The following is a 19095-nucleotide window of genomic DNA, read 5'->3' on the forward strand; positions in this document are numbered from 1 at the left end:
TATGAATAAAACGCTGCATTGCAATTGATATAATCACTCCCTTTGACTTGTATTGCTCAGTCCAGATAGGGACGGACACTGAGGCCTACTCAGATATAAAAGGCTCAACTAAAAGGCATAGACGACAAGTCAAAAAAGACAAATACAGTAAAAGGCAATTAAGACAAGTTAAAAAAGAGTAAAAGACATTGAAGAAAACTTAAAAAAAACAACTGTAAAAGGAGCTAAAGTGAAAAAAGACATAAAATATTGATTGGCATTAACAAGATTATAAGATAGACTCAAAGAAGTGTTTAGAGGATACATAACTATTTAATAATAATGATGATACATTTTATTTGTGTCATGCTTAAAGGATGTCAAAGACTAACAGCGACGAGGAAGCTGTTCTGAAGAGGTTGTTGCTGGAACTACTGACAGGATGATGTCATGGGTTTCAAGTTACACACATATGTGTACTGAGAACTGCACTTTTAGTGATTACATCACCAAGGTAATGTACTTTACACCCATGATACCAGACCACAGGACTGGAACTGGTATGTACCATGTGAACTGGTATGTACCATGTGAACTGGTCTGTGTGGAACGTCCCATTGTTGTGTTACACATGTAAACGTGACTGCGCGTGTTACTCTGACATGTCACCGTTATTCAAGAAAACACAGAGTCATTACTTAAATAAATTACGTCATGTGACCTCCGGAGGTTCCCACACGTCACGTGGCCTGGTCGTGCGGTGACGTCAGAGGCTCCATCGTCTCATTCGTCCCCGCTTCGCTCGCGTTCAGATCGGCCGGAGGAGGAGGAGACGGTGTGTGACGACAGCTACTCTCCAATAAACACATTCAAGGTGAGAGTGTTGAAGTTTACACAGAATATACCATCGATGTGTGTGTTTTTATTCTGTGGAAAACTGTTGTTATTACCGCGTTGGATATGCTAGCAGCGCGGACAACTAGCGCTAACTAGGTTAGCCGCTGACATCCAGCATCTGCCTGTCTCCAGCCGTCACCTCACGTGAGCGGGACAGAAAGCGATGAGATAACAGTGACACTACTCAATGTGTAAACATGTCAGTAAACGAGTGCGGCTCTGAGAGGAGATGGCAGCTGGGTGAACGTGGGGGCGCGGCGAGTGCTGCTCGGCGTCCTAAATAAAACCCACTGAGCGGAGTGGACGCATCATGGCGAGCCAGGGCTCTGCTTCTGGACATCCAGCGCCCGATCGATGTCGGGTTGATTCATGTTCTGCAGCAATGGCGGTGATGTTTGTGAGTTTGATGGAGCGGATCGCATGTGCCCCCTGTCCCGCGGAGGCCTAGAGATGGAGCTGCCCGCGCCCGCTGCAGGTCCAGCATGACAGCGGGGCTCAGTGTTTATAACGGGATCGAGTTTCTGTTTTGGTTTCATGTCCCACACAAGCAACGAATATGGCTCCTGTCATGTAGGCCCGGATTGCTTTCTTATCCCCAGTGTGATCCATGTGTAATGATAATTAATGTTTAATAAATGGTACATGCAGCAGTTGTAGTCATTGATTTGCAATATTGTTTAACAAGGGCCCTTGCTTGTGGCCCTCAGATATTAAAGGGATACTCACCATGCTGTGGATGATATGTCTCTGGTCTTTGCCTGATGGTTGAAAAAGTGTTATTGACTCAAAGTTAGGCTTTGATGATTTAACTACAATTTGAAAGGCACTCAGTAGAGCATATAACTCCGCCAAGGCCCAACAGTCCCCTTACGACCACATTTAAACTCGCTAGGTCTGGATTTTTATTTGGATCCGCACCAAATTCCACACACTCATAAATATCAGTCCCCTGCACAAGCCTTATTGTTCGTTATAATTCATGGGATTATTTTCTGAGGAGAAATTAACGAAAAAAACTTGAAAGACACCCTATATTACAACTAAAGAACAAGAACTAAAGTAAGTTTTTAAAAAAACTAAAAACAGATCCACCCCCTGATTTGAACACGCGCTAAAATTGATTTGGTTCTTCCGTGACCCAGACCACATCCTTCCACCAAGTTTCATGGTAAATCGTTAAGTAGTTTTTTGTGAAATTCTTCTCACCAACAAACAAACACTGATTGGCAGAGGTAACAATAAATATCACAATATGATTTTTATCAATAGGAATATAACAAAAGTTCAATTGATATACATATATATCAATATGTTGCTTATGCATTTATCATGATACATATTTAACATTGTTTGGTATTTAAATTCTTATCTTGATAACATTCTTGGCTGTATCTTCCAGTCTACTCAAATAAAAAATCAGCAAATTCCTAAATGGATCAGACACAGTCAGTCAGCCTCTAAGACCAGAAAGGAAAACATTTTAGCCTTTATCAACTATCTATTTACTGTTTGTATGTGTTAATGCTGGCGTGGTGTAAGGCCATCCCCACGAATAATCCACACATCCCCAAATATAAACTGTCTTCACTAGTCCAGAACTGTCCTTTGTTGTTTATAGTCCAGATCCACTATTTTCTTTACTAACTCTTCCCTAAATGGTTCCTATTTACAGGTCGAAAGGGTAGTTGGTTAAGTTCTCTTTTTTATAACATGTGTTGAGTGAAGCTAAGGCCAGATACCCAAGCATGTCTTGTATTCTCTCAGACAAACAGCCTCTGTGTTTCTCCTAACAGCTCCCAGCCGGAGCAGATTAGTTTTATCTCCTTATAATATAGTTATAAAAGTCCAGGATTTCCCCTGAAAATGGAATCAACTGTGTGTGAGTGTGTGAAGTGAGAAGGCTGACACTAACCATACAGTGAAGATGAGCTATTTTGCCAACATCTTGCCAACTGCTTTGACATAGGGATTACGCGATTTCAGCTCTAAGCTCATGATCAAATAGATTTGTTAGAGCTATGGCTTCGCTACGGCAGTATATTGTTGTCACATGGGAGGAGAGAAGGACGCACAGAATAACAATGAGAAGTCACTGTATCTAAATGTGTTTTTTCCTCATATCATTCACTGTGGCAGCAGTGTTTTTGTCGTACTTTACACAAAGTGCAGCCATCTGTCACAAGGTGAGGCAGCTGCAGGGTTGACACAGCCAGAGATGCTGCTGACACGGTGTGTGGCATGATGACAATATGTAGCCAGGTTGCTGCATTGGAGTGTAGATAGGCTGACAGCCACACAGCGAAGGATTTTATCTGCCTGGTGGTCGAATTTAAATCAAGACACAAGATTTTATTATTATCCTCTAAGTGCTTTATGGAGTTTGGATTTATATTATTGGTTCTGTGTTTACTGCAGTGTGTGTGTGTGTGTGTGTGTGTGTGTGTGTGTGTGTGTGTGTGTGTGTGTGTGTGTGTGTGTGTGTGTGTGTGTGTGTGTGTGTGTGTGTGTGTGTGTGTGTGTGTGTGTGTGTGTGTGTGTGTGTGACAGAGAAGCAACCTTGGGAAACAGTTCTCCCTACAGGTTGCAAAACTGTGTTGCTTTTCCCCACTGAGTCTTTCATCATGTGACTGTGAAACAGCATTTTTGATGATGCCACTCTGTGATGCTGCTGCTTTTAGAAAGAGTTGAAAACTCAATCTTTGAAACAAGTGGGATTCTTCATACATCCTCCATCAAAGAACACAACTTATCACTGCTGATTGTTTTGGCGCCACATATTGTGACATGTTGACCTCTGTGTAGGCCCCTCTGTATTGTGTGGTTGTTTTGTCACCGTTTCCTGGTGTTGTTCAGGCATGCACATAGCATGTTGGTATTGTGCTAGCCTAATTGTGTTAACGTGGCTCTCTGGCGAGCCCACTGAATCCCTCCCTTTAACCTAATCCCCCCAGTGATAGCTATCAGCAGAAGCCAGAGATAGTGTCACTTTCTTTATCCACAGTGTCGGGGAATCTCCCAAGAGGATTTGAAATCTCCCACGTATTGCTTGTAAAGCTGTACAAACAGTCTCACAGCTTCTCAGACAGGGAAGTGAAACTATTGTGGCGGTGGAATTGACCCTGTGCACTTGAGAAATGAATGGTTGGCAGAGAGGACAGTAACTTGTAATGCCTTTCACTGATGTGCCTGAGCCTTTTTTACTTTTACTTTTATTTCAGCCTCTGGTTTCATTAAACCAGCTTCCTTCTTTAGTGCTTACAGCTACATGGATCAGTGACATCATCATATAAACTGTGTTGAAAATATCAATATCAAAATAATCGACTACGTTCGATCATTGATTACATTTAAAACGTGTTGCTTTTGTTTGTATTTTCTTATCACTAATTGACCATCATTGTGATCTGCAGTCATTGTTGTGTAAAACAAACACTTTGATGTGATCCCCTTGGGCCTAAGGCCAGACAATTATCAAATCATGAAAAACACAAAAATATTTGTTTCAGATATAGAGAAGTTTATTTCTTTTGTGTGTGTGATAGCAATTCGTGTGGTTTCAGCCCAGTTGACCAGGCCTAACATGAATGGCAGATTCTTTCAACTCCTGATTTACTGTTTTAAATGCTTTACATGGACATTGGACAGGGAGTGGATCACATGCTTCGACGTTGCATATCACATTATCTGTTAAGGACGCTTGGGTTCACTTTTGTTCACTTTACAGACGTCTTGATGGACACAAGCAAATAAAAAGCCTTTCGAACAACCCCCCTCGCTTACACAACCACTGTTGCTGTCCGGAAAGCCGGGAGGGATTTGACTCATCCAGACAATTGTTGTAATCTGTTATGATCTTAATGGAGACTGTCATTATCAAGTAGAGCCAGCGCGCGCCATGTTTGTCTGCAGTCTCTTCCTGCACTGTCCCCGTGATTAACAGTCAGGGATCATGAGGACACATGCTGGTATGTGACGTGTGTTGCATAATGCTCACCATGTGTAATTCAGTGTGGGAGGAGAGGGATAGAGTTTAATATGACAAGCAGTGGCAGTGGCAGTGTCTGGAAAGAAGCATTTTGAGGACTGAGTGTGTTTGCATGTTAGCAGCAGAAGAGTCAGTCCGATGCCCACTCCAGCTCTTCTCTTGAAGTCAGCAATTAGGGGAATAGTGTCTGGCTGCCTTCCTGCTCAACTTGTTTTCCTCTGGGGACTGGACTAACCCTTTCTATGAAACCCGCCCGGAAGTTTCGAAAACGCGAAACAACCTTCTGAGTCTGACATCTGTTGCGGAGAGGTTTCTGTTTACTTTTGCATTCTGTGATTAGCTGCATCGTTAGCATGACATAGATTGTAATGAAAATAGCACAGAAACCTGTTAACCTGGGTTATACTAGGGCCTAGTGTGGGGAGGGACACTGCGGTAATGGCCAGTATGTCAGGTCTGTTCCTGAAACAAAGCAGATTAATAATACATTTGGTTACCAAGACACCACCTGCGTCCATGGTAACACTGTCCGCACTGGTCCGTTTGTCTCCTCGTTTCTCTCGCACCATCCGTCCCGGCTCCATGTTTCTTTCCAGCTAAGTGCATGTCTTCATAGTGGTTTTATAGTGGTGTGAATGTCTCCTGTGATTTCTTGTTTTGGTTTCTACTGACATCAGGTTAATTCATAATAATGTTATTGTCATATAAATTTGAGAATGACACAGGAGGAGTCATCTAAAACCTTCAGGGGCTGATTCATTGAAGCTCCCAAATACATCCTCGCCTTGCTGAGGAAAATAGACATCGGAGCTGAAATGATTAATCAATGAATCTTAAATTAATCAGCAGAAAATCAATTGGCAGTTTGGTTGATCATCAGCTGTTAACGCAAGTTTGTAAAAGCCAAATTTAAGGCCTAATATCTACATAGTTTAAATGATTGATAGAATATATTAGCAAATTAATTGATAATTGAAGATGCAGCCCTGTGACAATAATTACATTTATCTGGTTAAGCCTTAGGAAAATTGTGCATACCTAGTGTGAACCATCAGGCATGGCCACACAAATATAGTGTAAATGCACTAAAAATTGTCTGCCAGTGACACATTTAGCTCATTTCCTCATTCTCAGTTGTTGTAATTAAGAAATGTGCCTCTCTCACATGATAGATGTCACAGCTCCATGATGCTTATCAAAACAACTCTTTCATAATCATTAATTTTATCAGCGCATTCTATTATTTCCTAATCACAGTAATTATCATTATATTACCATTGCTCATCAACAAAAGATCTCACAATGATCAATTTTGTATAGTCAGTTAGTAATAATCTTTACTTGCATTTCCATTAGCTTATAAAATCATTGCCTAAATTAAACCTCTCGTTTTATTCTACTCTCTGCTGCCACTTCCTGATCCACCTGTAAGGTCTTCAACGCTTGGATTACAGCTTGTTGCTCATCATCCCCTGAGGGCCTGGTCTCCTCTCTCTCTATCACTGGTGTTGTAGTGGCTATTTGTCCAAAAGATGTTTCAGTCAAAAATAAACGTTGGCTCTCCTGGTTCATTGTTTGATGTGTCGGTGAAAGCTTGCCTTTCATAACGTGCACTGAAGAATGCACTTTGTTAGCTTGGCCTAGATGTTGTGCTGTCCTTTCCTTTCTCTACTTCCCTCTTGGACTATGCATCAATGCTATATATGCAGATACAAATCCCCTTACCTGTTAAATGTTTGTTTATTGTGGACGTTGCTTTTTAAGAATAATTCTATTTCTCTTGTTTTCACAGATTTTTCTTACTGCAGAGTGAGCCTTACCCCACACCATGTCCAAGGACAAGGACAAGAGTGGATACCCTGGTATGGGTGAGACCAACCCTCTTCATAACAATGTCTACGGACCCCCTCAGCCAGCTTTCGGCACGCCCCCTCCCAACTACAGCCAGGCCCCAGGGGGACCTTACCCACCAGCAGCTGGCTACGGGCAGCCAGGCTTTGTTCAGGCAGGCCCAGGTTTTGCCCCAGGTCCTTACCCTCAGATGCCTTATCCTCAGATGCCCTACCCACAGGGACCCTACCCTGATGGGCCTTACCAGCAAGGACCCCCACAGCCAGGTTTTACCGGAGACCCCACTGGTGAGTAGTTAAACTAAAGGTTTGAGGCATCGATGAGTAGAATTTTACCATATAAGGTCAACCTATTTTTGTTATTTGATACATGAATACGCCACAGAAGTCATAAAGTGTGTCGTGGCCAAATTGTGTTTTATTTTTTAACCTCTAATTGTTGTCATGTTACTGTTCACCAGTACCTGCTGGCAGCCCTGGTTACCATGGTGATGGGCCTCCATCTTACTACGACAACGAGGACTTCACCAACTCTGGCTTTGAAGATAAGACCATCCGACAGGCCTTCATCAGAAAGGTAGGTCCTTTACCTTCCTTTTTCTTGGAGATCAAATGGATCAAATATAAGAATAAATATCATATGTGATGTGATGTTACTACAAAATACCAACAAAATATACTTTCCATCTCTAAAATGCGCCTAATCTCTTTTTCCCTTCAGGTCTTCCTGGTTCTCACAGTGCAGCTGATGGTCACTTTTTCTTTTGTTGCCGTGTTCACCTTTGTCGATGAAGCCAAGACCTTTGTGCGACATAATCCGTGGACATACTATGTGTCCTACGCAATCTTCTTCGTGTCACTAATCGTCCTCAGTTGCTGTGGAGAATTCCGCCGCAAGCACCCCTGGAACTTGGTTGCACTGGTAAGAACTTCACACCATTCCAGCAGGGGGCAGTAAAGGAGAAGACTATACTAACAATAACACTCTCTCCAATTCCTGCTGATTTCCTCTTCAGCATAAATACTCATTAAGGCCCGGATTTAGGGGTTGGCTCACATGTACTCCGCTATCTTCTGTAAATTGAACTCTATATGCAGCTGCAGATTTTTAAGAGTGGTGAATGAAATAAAGTACTGGAGAACTCGAATAATTACAAACGTTCAGAGCTCTAAGCCCCACCCCTAAACTTCTTGTATTTTTTGAGCAGGACATTTTTGGAGATGGTAAAAAACATTTCCCCTTGAATTTACTTAAGGCTGTGGTCCCTGTGGACCTTCCAATGGTTTCTAGTTCCTGGGTATTGCTCCTGCAGTTGAAAACCATTTTATCTAAGTGAGAATGGGAGCTCTCAGTTTTAAACACATATTTGTAACTTTTCTGGTAAACACTGGAGTAAAAAAGTGTAATCTTCATACTCAAATAATATCATATTATAATAATTATAATCATAAGAACTATTTTCTGATCCAGTATACTCTGGCACATAATCTCACACATTGAAAGTGTATCATGAGTCGTGTTCATTTGCATACCTTCCTGTGTCCTGCAGTCCATCCTGACCCTGAGCCTCTCCTACATGGTGGGTATGATCGCCAGCTTCTACGACACAGAGACCGTCATCATGGCTGTGGGCATCACTGCAGTGGTCTGCTTTACTGTGGTCCTGTTCTCGCTACAGGTCAGTACACACAGACTGCCGCTGGAATAAATTTATTTTAAATGTCTACACTGGCACAAACAAACATCACGGTCTGGTTCTTCGTCACTTGAGTTGAACGGGAAGCAGAAGTGAGGAATCCTTCTGATTAGTTATTCACAGTGATATGCTCAGACCAGTCATTCCACTCACAAGTACTCAAACCACTAGCTTAGAATCTTATGAATTATTAAGGCTGCATTTGAAGAACATTTCTTTTGGTAATCCAGATCTGTGTGTCTCTTATTTATTTTATCATAGCTCATATTTTACAATACCGTACTTTCCTTGGTCTTTTCTGAGCACATTTTCCTCTGTTGTTCTTTCCCACAGAGCAAGTATGACTTCACTTCCTGTCGGGGTGTGCTGTTTGTGTGCCTGATCGTGCTGTTGCTCTTCTCCATCCTCTGCATCTTCATCCGCCACAGGATCCTGCACATCGTCTATGCCTCACTGGGGGCTCTGCTCTTCACCTGCGTACGTATCACACTTATAATGTGTCATCAGTTTGGAGAAGTTTAATCTGCTCAATAAGGGATAATAACATTGACAGAATGTTAGAAGAGTAAAGCAGAAAGCGACAATCAGCTACTTTTTAGCTACTTTCCATTGAAAGTATCTGTTAAAGGCTGTTCAACAATAGTTTTAAAAAACATCCTCTATTTTATACAGTGACCATACACAGTCCAGTCATATGCTGGGTTTTAGCCTAGTTCTCTTATACTACTGCAGTACCCGTTCAAAATGTGCCTGTCTTTGTTAATGCTGTTCTGTGCCACTCTAATAGTGTCTGGATGACGGTGCAGAAACTGTTGTTGCAGTTGTGATGTCTTTCTTAAAACCTTGGCACTTCCACGCTGTAGATTCTCTGGGTGCTGGACTGCTCTCTCGTGCTAGCTCTGCCCTTTTCTCCATGCCATTTAACAAGTAGAAAAGCAACGTCTAAAGCATTCTTAAGAATCGCTTTAGCATTTTTCCACGCAGTATGCATACTATTGATATGTGCGACAATATTATCTTGAATAACACTGTATAATGAGGGTCCTTTGGTCATGTCGCTTTTGACCGTATTATGGCCATATACATGGATATATTTGGTAGATGTTACTATAGCTATATATATGTAACTATATCTAAAATAATTGCAGATATATAGAACTTTTATGTCCCTCATTTTAGATCTAAGGTTTTCTAAACCTTTTGAAATGACTGATTCCATCCTTCTTCCTCTCTGCAGTTTTTGGCTGTTGACACTCAGCTTCTCCTGGGCAACAAGAAGCTGGCCCTGAGTCCAGAGGAGTACATCTTTGCTGCCCTCAACCTCTACACTGACATCATCAACATCTTCCTCTACATCCTGGCTATCGTGGGACGCTCCCGTGAATGAGGCCGCACCTCATTCACGGGAAAGAAGAGAAAAAAAAGCAGGGCGACAGAGAGCACCTCCCCATTATTGTGAAATGTCTTTAACATGCCCTTTTATCTCTGACTCCTTTTACTTTTTCCCCCATTTGACTCCTAATTTTCCTCATACACTCACTCCTTTTGAAAGAGGTAGTAGGGCTGTGGAGGAGATGCAGCTGGTCATAAAAGGCAGATGAGCGGGACGCTATTTATCAAATTGCCGTTGATGACAGAATGCGATGATCTGTCTTTTCCTCAAGTTAGATATCACTGCTTGCTCCAACTAACTGCTTTCACTAACACAACATAGTGTCTATGTTAGTCCCACCCAACCCCTTCACCACAGTAGAATACTTGTTATCCTGTGAGTGCTCGGCATTAAACAGAGATAAAACAGGGTGGGGAACGAGTGGGGAAGGCGTCTGTAACCTTCAATACTGATGCAAAATGTTTTTGCCTGAAGAGTGGAAATTAGTGCTAGAAATACCTCTTCATTCAATCTGTCTGTTTCCCCAAAAGTATCTCTCCCTTTTCGAACTGCTGGTGTAAAGTAACTGCATGGCAACACTGGAAACACAACATTCCTCTGGTCTGGTTCTCTAACCAGACCAGAGGAATATCTCTAGCTTGCTTTTCACGGCTGTAAATAGTTGCGTGTATTACTGTATGTGATGCCACTCTGCCCCCGCCACTAAAAGGCATTCTGGGGGGATTCATATGGATGTGCTGCTTTTTGGGAAACGTGTGCTCCGATCTCAGAACTTTGCTGACCCATTATAGTCACTTAAAACTTTACAATGGCATAAGAATGAAGCTCGGTGTTGGATGTATCCGACAAACATGGACATAGATTAACATTCAGGAAGTAAATTCTCTTACTATCTTTTAAAAAAGAAGGAAAATTCCACTTTCGAAGCTGTTCACTTATCTTTTTTTTCTTTTCTTTACTGTTCTCACAAACTCCCTCTTGTCTGTTCATCAGTGTGAAGTGACATTTTAGTGTTGTATTTATTTTTTTTCTCCTAGCAAATGTGAAATATTGAAGTGCTGGAATTTCTGGCCACTTTTATACCAAGCTAATCCAGGTTTTCAGCACTTCTGATATTCTAAAACAGCTAATATGAAGTCGATGGACACCGAACTTGTAGGAAATGGGACTTATATCTTTTCTATTTATTAAGCTTGATATAGATGGCAGGGTTGCTTTGAAGTTGCTATAAGTAGTGTCAAGGAAAAATAAAACACTAAAATGTGACTGTGTTTTAGTTTATTGGGAGACCATAGCATTCTGGTTGCATAACATACAAAGTGCAGCAGGCTAAAGGAATCAATATGCACTGGAAGCCAAACGACTCCTACACACAAACACACACAACTTGAATGATATATTTAACATGAAGATTTTTAATTCTGTAACTTCTGTTTTGAATTCTCACCAATTGCATGACTCTTTCCTCCCGTTTGCATGTGCTGATGATGCACACTGTACAGGTATTACAGAGACACTGTTGTTTGACAGCCCTGTTAGACTTTTCTGTTTTTTTAATCTTGTGTTTGTATCTAACTAAATGGTATGTGTGTATATACAACCCCTTAGTGAATTGATGTGTATAGATAAAAGTAAGTTTTGGGCTTTGTAGGTCTGTTTGCATTGTATATTTGCATTAAATCCAAATGGAACCACATTCCTCAACACAGCTATTGGGCTTTCATCAAAGCAGATGCAATGTAAAGGTGGTAACTTTGTGTTGGTGAACAGGAACGTGCACATCAGATAAAGGACATATAACATCCAGAGCTCTTTTGAGGGCTGTGCTTTTGATGGTTATTATTAGAAGACTTAATCAGAGCATCTATGAATTGGAAAAAAAATATATTTAGTTGATTCAGAAGTATTGGCACTTTTGCATAAGATGTCAGGTACAAATAACCCATGTCTAAATTAAAGTGTTTATTTCTTATGCTCAGTTGTCAGTTTATTAGGAACACCCAGCTCAAACTAATGCAGTCAAACACAACAGTCCTGGATTAAATCCATGAAGGTCAACCAGTCAACCACGCCACAAACTACAGCCTCCATAACAATCATACAGATGAATAATTGCTTCTTTCACACAGGAGAACTTGTGCAGGACTTTGGTGTTAGACTGCATGAATTAAACCTAAGTGTTCTCTGTTCCTCTTCTTTCTTTTCTCACTCTTAAATAAAGATTCAATCTTCAAAATCCTGTACTAGTCAGGTTTAAAACTTGTTGGATAAGTCTGTACATATCATAAGAAAACTTTAACATAGAAGCTTTAATAGTTTCAACTTATATTAAAAAACTTATATTAAAAGCGTAAGTAAAAGCTCAAAGAACAAGCTGATGATCATTTTCACTCAGAAAAAAACATCCTTCTATATGTTCTACATTAAATTTCCAGCAGTAAAAATGAATCACATACACACTTAGATCCATATCTGTTTATAACACATTTGGAAGCAATAATGAATTCTCTATAAGCTGCAGTTACAGTTTTTATCTGTAACCAATAACTTTTACCACTTTAAATAAATAAATATTAGTTTCTTATTCTGCTGCTGTTGTGAGTTTGCACGTTAGAAACTGTTGGCGCCAAACGTTACTTCCTCTTGCCGCCTCCCTTCAGCCACAGCTCAGGGAGAAGTAGGAAGTCGCTGAGTCAGGTCAGGAAAACAGGTGGATCAACATGAGCACGTTTTCAGGTTAGTTGTCTTAAATTTATCTTGAGCTACAAACCAAAGACTGTGGCTGATTCACATCCATTTAAAATGACATAAAGAAATCTTAGGTGATGCAGTTATCAATAACTCAGCTCTGTAGCATCACCTGCTAAGATGAACTTGACAAAACGATGCTAACAGTGAGACAAAATGTTCATAGTTACTGCTAAAAATGTTGCTGTTTAGTAAGTGGCAGTATCTTATCATTTTATTATTTTAAACAATTTATGTTACCTTAGTGGAAAGCGTCAGAAGTTTTAGCTAAAACCAAGCTAACGCTAGCTTAGCGTTAGCTGGGTTTCCATCTTAGTTAGCCTGAAGCTAACGCTGGTGTTTGAACTGTAGTTTCCATGTGGTCGCTCAGTCGGTGCGGAGACAAAACCGTAGCTGTACAGAAAAGCTTGTGAGTTAACGTCAGCCCAGCTAACTGTTTACCATGTTAGCTGCAAATTAAGAAAACACGTACAAATTAAGAAAACTAAACTAACAATTTAACGACACGTGTGGCAAAACGTCACAACGCAAGCGAATACAGAACGAAACGACTACGGAAATGTTTCCAGGGGACCCAAAAGAGTGATGAACCTGGTTGTAGTTCAATGCTTTGTAAAGTTATTGAAGTCAGCTACTTGTCAGTGGTGATGGAACTTCACAAAGCGTTGAACTATAGACAGTTTCGTCACTTTTTTGGTCCCCCGGAGACATTTTCGTTGTCGTTTTGCTTTTTGCAGTGCGTTTCTGTATTTGCATGTGTTGTGACTTTTTGCAGCGCATGTGTCGTCAAATCGATGTTGTTTTTTCTATTTGCAGTGCGTTGAGCTCTCTCGGCCACAGAAGAAATGGCTCATTAGCTAGTTACAAGTTTTTAAGTACAAGTACTAACAAGTTTTCACTCCTCTGACATTTCTTTGTGTTTCACCATTAGGATTCAACCTTGAGGACATGGTTAATGTTACACCACCGAAAACAGGTAACCCAGTCCCAGCTGAATGAAGTAGGCTACTCATGAAACGTTTTAAACAAGGCTGATCGTTTTTTATGTCCTGCTCTGTCAGGTGAAGAACCACAGGAGCCCAAAGTGGAACAGCTGATGAGCAAACTGAGGCGGCTCCAACAAGGTAGAGTTTCACTGACTTTGGATTCCTTCAATTGTCATTAAATCTGATATTTTAAATGGCAGGCGATTTAGAGAAATGTTAGTGGACATGGAGGCTGGATGTTGCTACAGAGTCTTTAACGACTTACTGCTGGAGCCTGATAATAAGGAATTACAATAATCAAGTCTGGATGTAACAAAGGCGTGGACTAGTTTTTCTGCATCTTTTTGAGAAAGGACATGTCTGAATTTTGAGATGTTACGCAAGTGAAAGAAGGCGGCCCTCGAAAATTTGTTTTAAGTGAGAATTAAAGGACAAATCGAAGATCACTCCCAAGTTCCTGACTGTTTCATTGGAAGCAAGGGCAATGTCGTCTAGCGCAGCTATATCATTAGATAATGTGGCTCTAAGGTGTTTAGGGCCAAGTATTAGAACCTCTGTTTAATCTCAGTTTAATAAGAGAAAATTGCAGGTCATCCAGGTTTTTACGTCCTTGAGACATGCTTGAAGTTTAGTTAATTGATTAAACTGTTCTGGTTTGATTGACAAGTATAACTGGGTGTCATCCGCATAGCAGTGGAAATTTACCGAGTGTGTCCTGATAATGTTTCCTAGTGGATGCATATACAATGAGAATAAAATTGGGCCGAGCACAGAGCCCTGTGGAACACCGTGGTTAACTTTGGTGCGCACAGATGACTCATCATTAACTTGCACGAACCAGTTGAGGGTATAGGCAGCTCTTGCATTTTGGAGGGACTTCTTATATGCTTTAACACTATTTTTCCAGGCTAGGTGATTTTCAACACGGTTGATGGAGCACCACTTCCTTTCTAGTTGTCTTGACGCCTGTTTTAATTCATGTGTGTTGGAATTAACAAGGGAGCTAATTTACAATGTTTTACACGTTTCTTTTATAGAGGCGCTATTGAGTCTAATGTTAATCGTAATGACTTTACAGAGCTATCGACAAGATGGTCAATCTCAGTGGAGCTAGAGTTTTTAAAGAATTCCTTGGTTATATCGACAGATAATACGGGTTTAAATGCAATTGGAATTATGTCCTTAAATTTAGCTACAGCACTATCAGGTAGACATCTAAAGAAAGAGTTTTTCATTAGTGGCATATATTCTGATAATGAGAAATCGAAGGTTATTAAATTATGGTCTGATAGAATCGGATTACGTGGAAGTACTATTAGATGTTAAATTTTGACACCGTATGATAGTACAAGGTCAAGTGTGTGGTTACAACAATGAGTAGGTTGGTGTACACACTGACTGAAACCAATTGAGTCTAGTACTGAAATAAATGCTACGCTAAGGCTATCATTATTATTGTCAACATCAATATTAAAGTCACCGACAATAATAATTTTATGTATGTATCAACTGTACATGACTGGGGGGAGTAGATTCATTCATCGGGATGCAGCCAGGTCTCAGTGAGGGACAATAAATCAATTTTTGGATCTGAGACTAGTTCATTTACTAAAATAGCCTTGAACGATAGTGATCTTATGTTTTAAAGTCCACATTTAAAAGTCTTTTGTTTGTTGAGTTGTTGCAGAAGTTGTGTTAATTTTTTATTAGTTTTTTGTGTAGAATTCTCCCTCTGTTAATGTTTGATTTAACTAACTGCAGCTCTGCGTCCTGGTCCCAAATCTGGGTTGTCATTTTATAGGCTGAGTAATATTCCTAGATAAGAGAGCTGCTCCATCCCAAGTGGGATGAACACCGTCTCTCCTAACAAGACCAGGTTTCCTCCAAAAACGTTGCCAATTGTCTACAAAGCCCACATCGTTTACAGGACACCACCTCGACAGCCAGCGGTTAAAGGACAACATGCGGCTAAACATGTCATCACCTGTCGTGTTAGGAAGAGGTCCAGAGGAAACGACAGTGTCCGACATCGTTTTTGCAAAAGCACACATCGACTCAACATTAACTTTAGTGACCTCCGACATACGAAGCCGGGAGTCGTTGCTGCCGACGCGAATTACGATCTTACTGTATTTACGTTTAGCTTTAGCCAGCAGCTTCAGTTTGGAACCGAGTCGCCAATGACCAGAGTTTGCTTCTCAACTAGCGGAGGCTTGTTAAATATGAGATTTTAACTCAGCCAGATGGGGATGTGGGATTTCTATCTTGTCACTGGTTAGTCTTTGGTGGAGCTGCCTTTTCCGCTTCCGCTACTGAATCGCGTTGATTTATTCTTTCCTGAATTACGTGAAAATCTGTGCAAACCGACCACACGAACCACGTGTCGTATATTCTAACGACATAACTCGATCGTACACAGTGAAAACGCGTAAAACACGGAGGTCTGAGCTCGAATGAAGTCTTTGGTAAAATGGACCAATTACAAGGCAGGTCGAGCTTCCGTTATGCTAATGAACACGCACTTTCTTTTACGGTTTAAGCGAAACATCCGCATATTGAAGAAAAACACAATAATCTAACTATCAGGATCTGGGTCTAAAGAAAAACGCGTTTAAGCCCATGTAACCGGTAAATATCCAGCACAACCACTGAGAGTTGAACCGTGAGTGAGGTCGCCACACGTACAGATCATAGAGGAACAAGCGCCGTTCAACCAGTATCTTCAGTGAGGTACATCCTTACCTGTTACTCTCTAAGGAGAGTATCAGATCATGATGAGTGGAGAACCATGAGATATGATTAATATCTCCGTCTTGTAGGGAACTGCAACACCCTACAAGATCCATTCTGATCCTTTTTTACAATGTCTAAAAATAAAAAAATAACTTATCAACTCATCAAAATACTACTCTGATGCATTTCACTTCACTCAAACTATTTACACCACTTTTAACTGAAAACAACTTTTTTCCTGCACATCACAATATTTCTTTACATTTATGTACAAACCACAACATTGTACATACTCAGCATTTATTTATTTATTTTTCTTCTATTGCCTCTTTTATATTTGTATTTTCTTGCCTTCCTCATTCTGACCTGCCTGCTGCTGTAACAGCTGAATTTCCCCGGTGTTGGGATCAATAAAGTTTTATCTTATCTTATCTTAACTCAACAATGTCAAATTATGTGACACTGAAAACTAAATAAGTTCTCATTACAACAATATAAATCTAACTCTAATAAGAGTCGTCATGTTTCATTTGCATTTTGTTTTGTTCAAGGTAAACGAGCCCTGGAAGAAGAACTCAAGGAGTTGAAATCAGTCTGTGACTCTTTGCAGAAAGAACTGGCTACTTGTAAGATACACAATCACCACTTATCCTTTGGTTTGAGCCACATGAATTGTGCCCACTGGTTGTATTTGTTGCTGAGATGTTAAAAAGTAGACACATCAACCCTTTACACAATTTGTTTGGTGCCATGTATGATGGCATTTGGTCGTTTTTGCAGTTCAAACTGAAGCTTACCAACTGGAGGGGATCCATAAAGAAAATGAAGGTACGGGTTACGAACTGCTTGTGTGTAGTTGAGTCCTGACAGTTCAGTAAGTATTCAGAAGTCATACCTTTAGTTAAGGTTTAAGTTGAGTATGAAAACAAGTTGTTCATCTCTTGGTAGATGCACCAACAATAGATGTATGAGCACATTTATCACTAATGTTTTCTTCAGAGTTGTGCAGGAAGCTGCAGTTCCAGTGTGAGGAGTCTGAGCAGGACTCTGCCAGGTGAGCTCCGCAGCAGCCAGATTTAGATGATTATTTCATGTCTGAAGAGTTTGGTTCAGTGTTCTGCTGAAGTCTGAACATGATCCTTCCTCACTTTCCCTTCTCCATGTTTTTAGGCCTTAAATGTGTGTTTATGGTGTATAACACTAGATGGCAGTAACGAGTCAGGGCAGCATCCTGAAGATTTGTTTTTCTTCGTTATGTCAGACGTTTCCTGAAGAAATATTAATATATTCTGACTTATTGAAAAAAAACAGTCCTGTTATTGGGTGTGTCAGCTTTTAGATTTTTATTTCCTTGAATAATTGTTCTGTTTATCACAACCTTTTTAATCTCTTGCTAAAGTATCTACTCATAATGTTGAAGCTTGATATTGAGCAACTGAAATAAGAAACGTTTTTATTCAGTGGCATATCCACAATCCAAGCTGTATATTAAAAATAATATATGTATATGTGTGTCTGTAATCACTAAACAACACATTAAAGTTGTTGAGATGATCATAGTTCAAAATAAAACCCCTTTGCCAATTGTAGTGTACACATTGTATTTATATATTGCATTGGGTGATTAATCGTGTGTGTTTTGCAGACAGTTAAATCAGAACAAGAAAAGTGAGGAACTGCTGGAACAGTACAGATGTGAAATCCAGGAATTCAAACTTAAACTTCGGAAGCAGCGGTAATTTAATTGCTGGTGCAGCTAATTATTTTATTTTGAGAAAGACCCATTGAAGACTTATTCATTGAATATGTGATGTTTATACCTCTTTTTTTTTCACGGCAGGATGAAGTTTGAGAAGCAACTTCATCAGCTGATAGAGCAGCATAAGAATCTGCACTCCATCTTTGTAAGTTTTTGTAAAATGAGTAGTGCCTTCCCCCTTATAATACCTCAAATAAAACAATGAAAATGTGACTTGTTCATTTCTGTTCTCCTTCAAATTGTAATATAGTCTCCAGAAAGGCTCCCAGATGAAATACAGAGTATCGAGAGCACAAAAAGTCAACTGACATCAGCTGGTAAGTTCCCACTCAATATCCCTGCACATTCTTCTGTAAGTGAACATGCAATCAAACATTTCCTTTTGAACATGACTATAGTATTTTCCATGTCCAGTCTGTTTGATGTGGTCTTGTTCTGTGACTCTTGTAGAGCAGCTGAAGTTGGCTCAGCTGTTCCACCTCGACGAGGAGCTCGAGGATGTCAGGAAACAGAAGCAGTTGGGAGCAACAGCTGCAGAGACTGTGGAGCAGTAAAACTACATGTGCACTGATGCATTTAGTGAATCAGAGGGAATGGTGACTTGTTTTATCCCCACCGAAAACTCTAAGATTTATACCACTGACCTCAAATTAACATGTTTGCCTACTGAACTCTATTCATTCCTGTGTCGTTAGCTATTTTTATCAGAGTAGTGACTGGTTTTATATTCACAGTTCTGTAAAGCATGTGCTTGTTTTTAGATCCAGTTTGTTGTTGGAATATATGAGAATTTCATGTGTTAATGGAATTTATTTTACGTGAAATATTACATTCTGTGACCAGTGAGTAGATTTTTCAGATAGATAGATGCCAGTAGTTGTATCTTGGTTGCTACAATGTTCATTTTACTCTTAATATTCTGTATTGATATAATATACAGGTGTTCATATATATAAAAATGTTTGTTTTTTATGTGTTGAGGCATTTTTGTTAAAATTGTCTTATTTTATGTATCTTAAAAAACAACAACAGTAAAGCCATTCAATACAACACACTTGCCTACTGTGC

At 40.1% G+C, this 19095-nt stretch overlaps 2 protein-coding genes and 1 non-coding gene across 4 annotated transcripts; all 3 read left to right on the forward strand.

Moving 5' to 3' along the window:
- The first annotated feature begins 723 nt into the window (after positions 1–723).
- On the forward strand, positions 724–11775 carry grinaa (glutamate receptor, ionotropic, N-methyl D-aspartate-associated protein 1a (glutamate binding)). Of its 2 annotated transcripts, none has more exons than XM_035183155.2 (7): positions 724–853; positions 6654–6999; positions 7173–7288; positions 7433–7633; positions 8262–8390; positions 8742–8885; positions 9646–11775. In XM_035183155.2, the coding sequence occupies exons 2-7, from the start codon at positions 6690–6692 to the stop codon at positions 9793–9795; spliced, it is 1050 nt and encodes a 349-aa protein (XP_035039046.1). In that variant the 5' UTR covers positions 724–853; positions 6654–6689; the 3' UTR covers positions 9796–11775. The 2 variants fall into 2 exon arrangements, with proteins under 2 accessions (XP_035039046.1, XP_035039047.1); XM_035183156.2 differs by lacking the exon at positions 724–853 and adding an exon at positions 4959–5170.
- Positions 11776–12343: 568 nt separating this feature from the next.
- si:ch211-199g17.9 (uncharacterized protein LOC108180085 homolog) lies at positions 12344–19003 on the forward strand. Its single transcript, XM_035183067.2, has 10 exons — positions 12344–12537; positions 13481–13525; positions 13611–13673; positions 16820–16894; positions 17049–17096; positions 17268–17322; positions 17914–18003; positions 18109–18172; positions 18278–18344; positions 18478–19003. The coding sequence occupies exons 1-10, from the start codon at positions 12522–12524 to the stop codon at positions 18579–18581; spliced, it is 627 nt and encodes a 208-aa protein (XP_035038958.1). The 5' UTR covers positions 12344–12521; the 3' UTR covers positions 18582–19003.
- Positions 16255–16387, forward strand: LOC118125333. The gene has a single exon (XR_004698831.1). It is a non-coding gene; the product is annotated as a U8 small nucleolar RNA (small nucleolar RNA).
- Positions 19004–19095: the final 92 nt, after the last annotated feature.

The sequence above is a fragment of the Hippoglossus stenolepis genome, chromosome 17 (genome assembly GCF_022539355.2).
Source record: "Hippoglossus stenolepis isolate QCI-W04-F060 chromosome 17, HSTE1.2, whole genome shotgun sequence".
NCBI lineage: Eukaryota > Metazoa > Chordata > Actinopteri > Pleuronectiformes > Pleuronectidae > Hippoglossus > Hippoglossus stenolepis.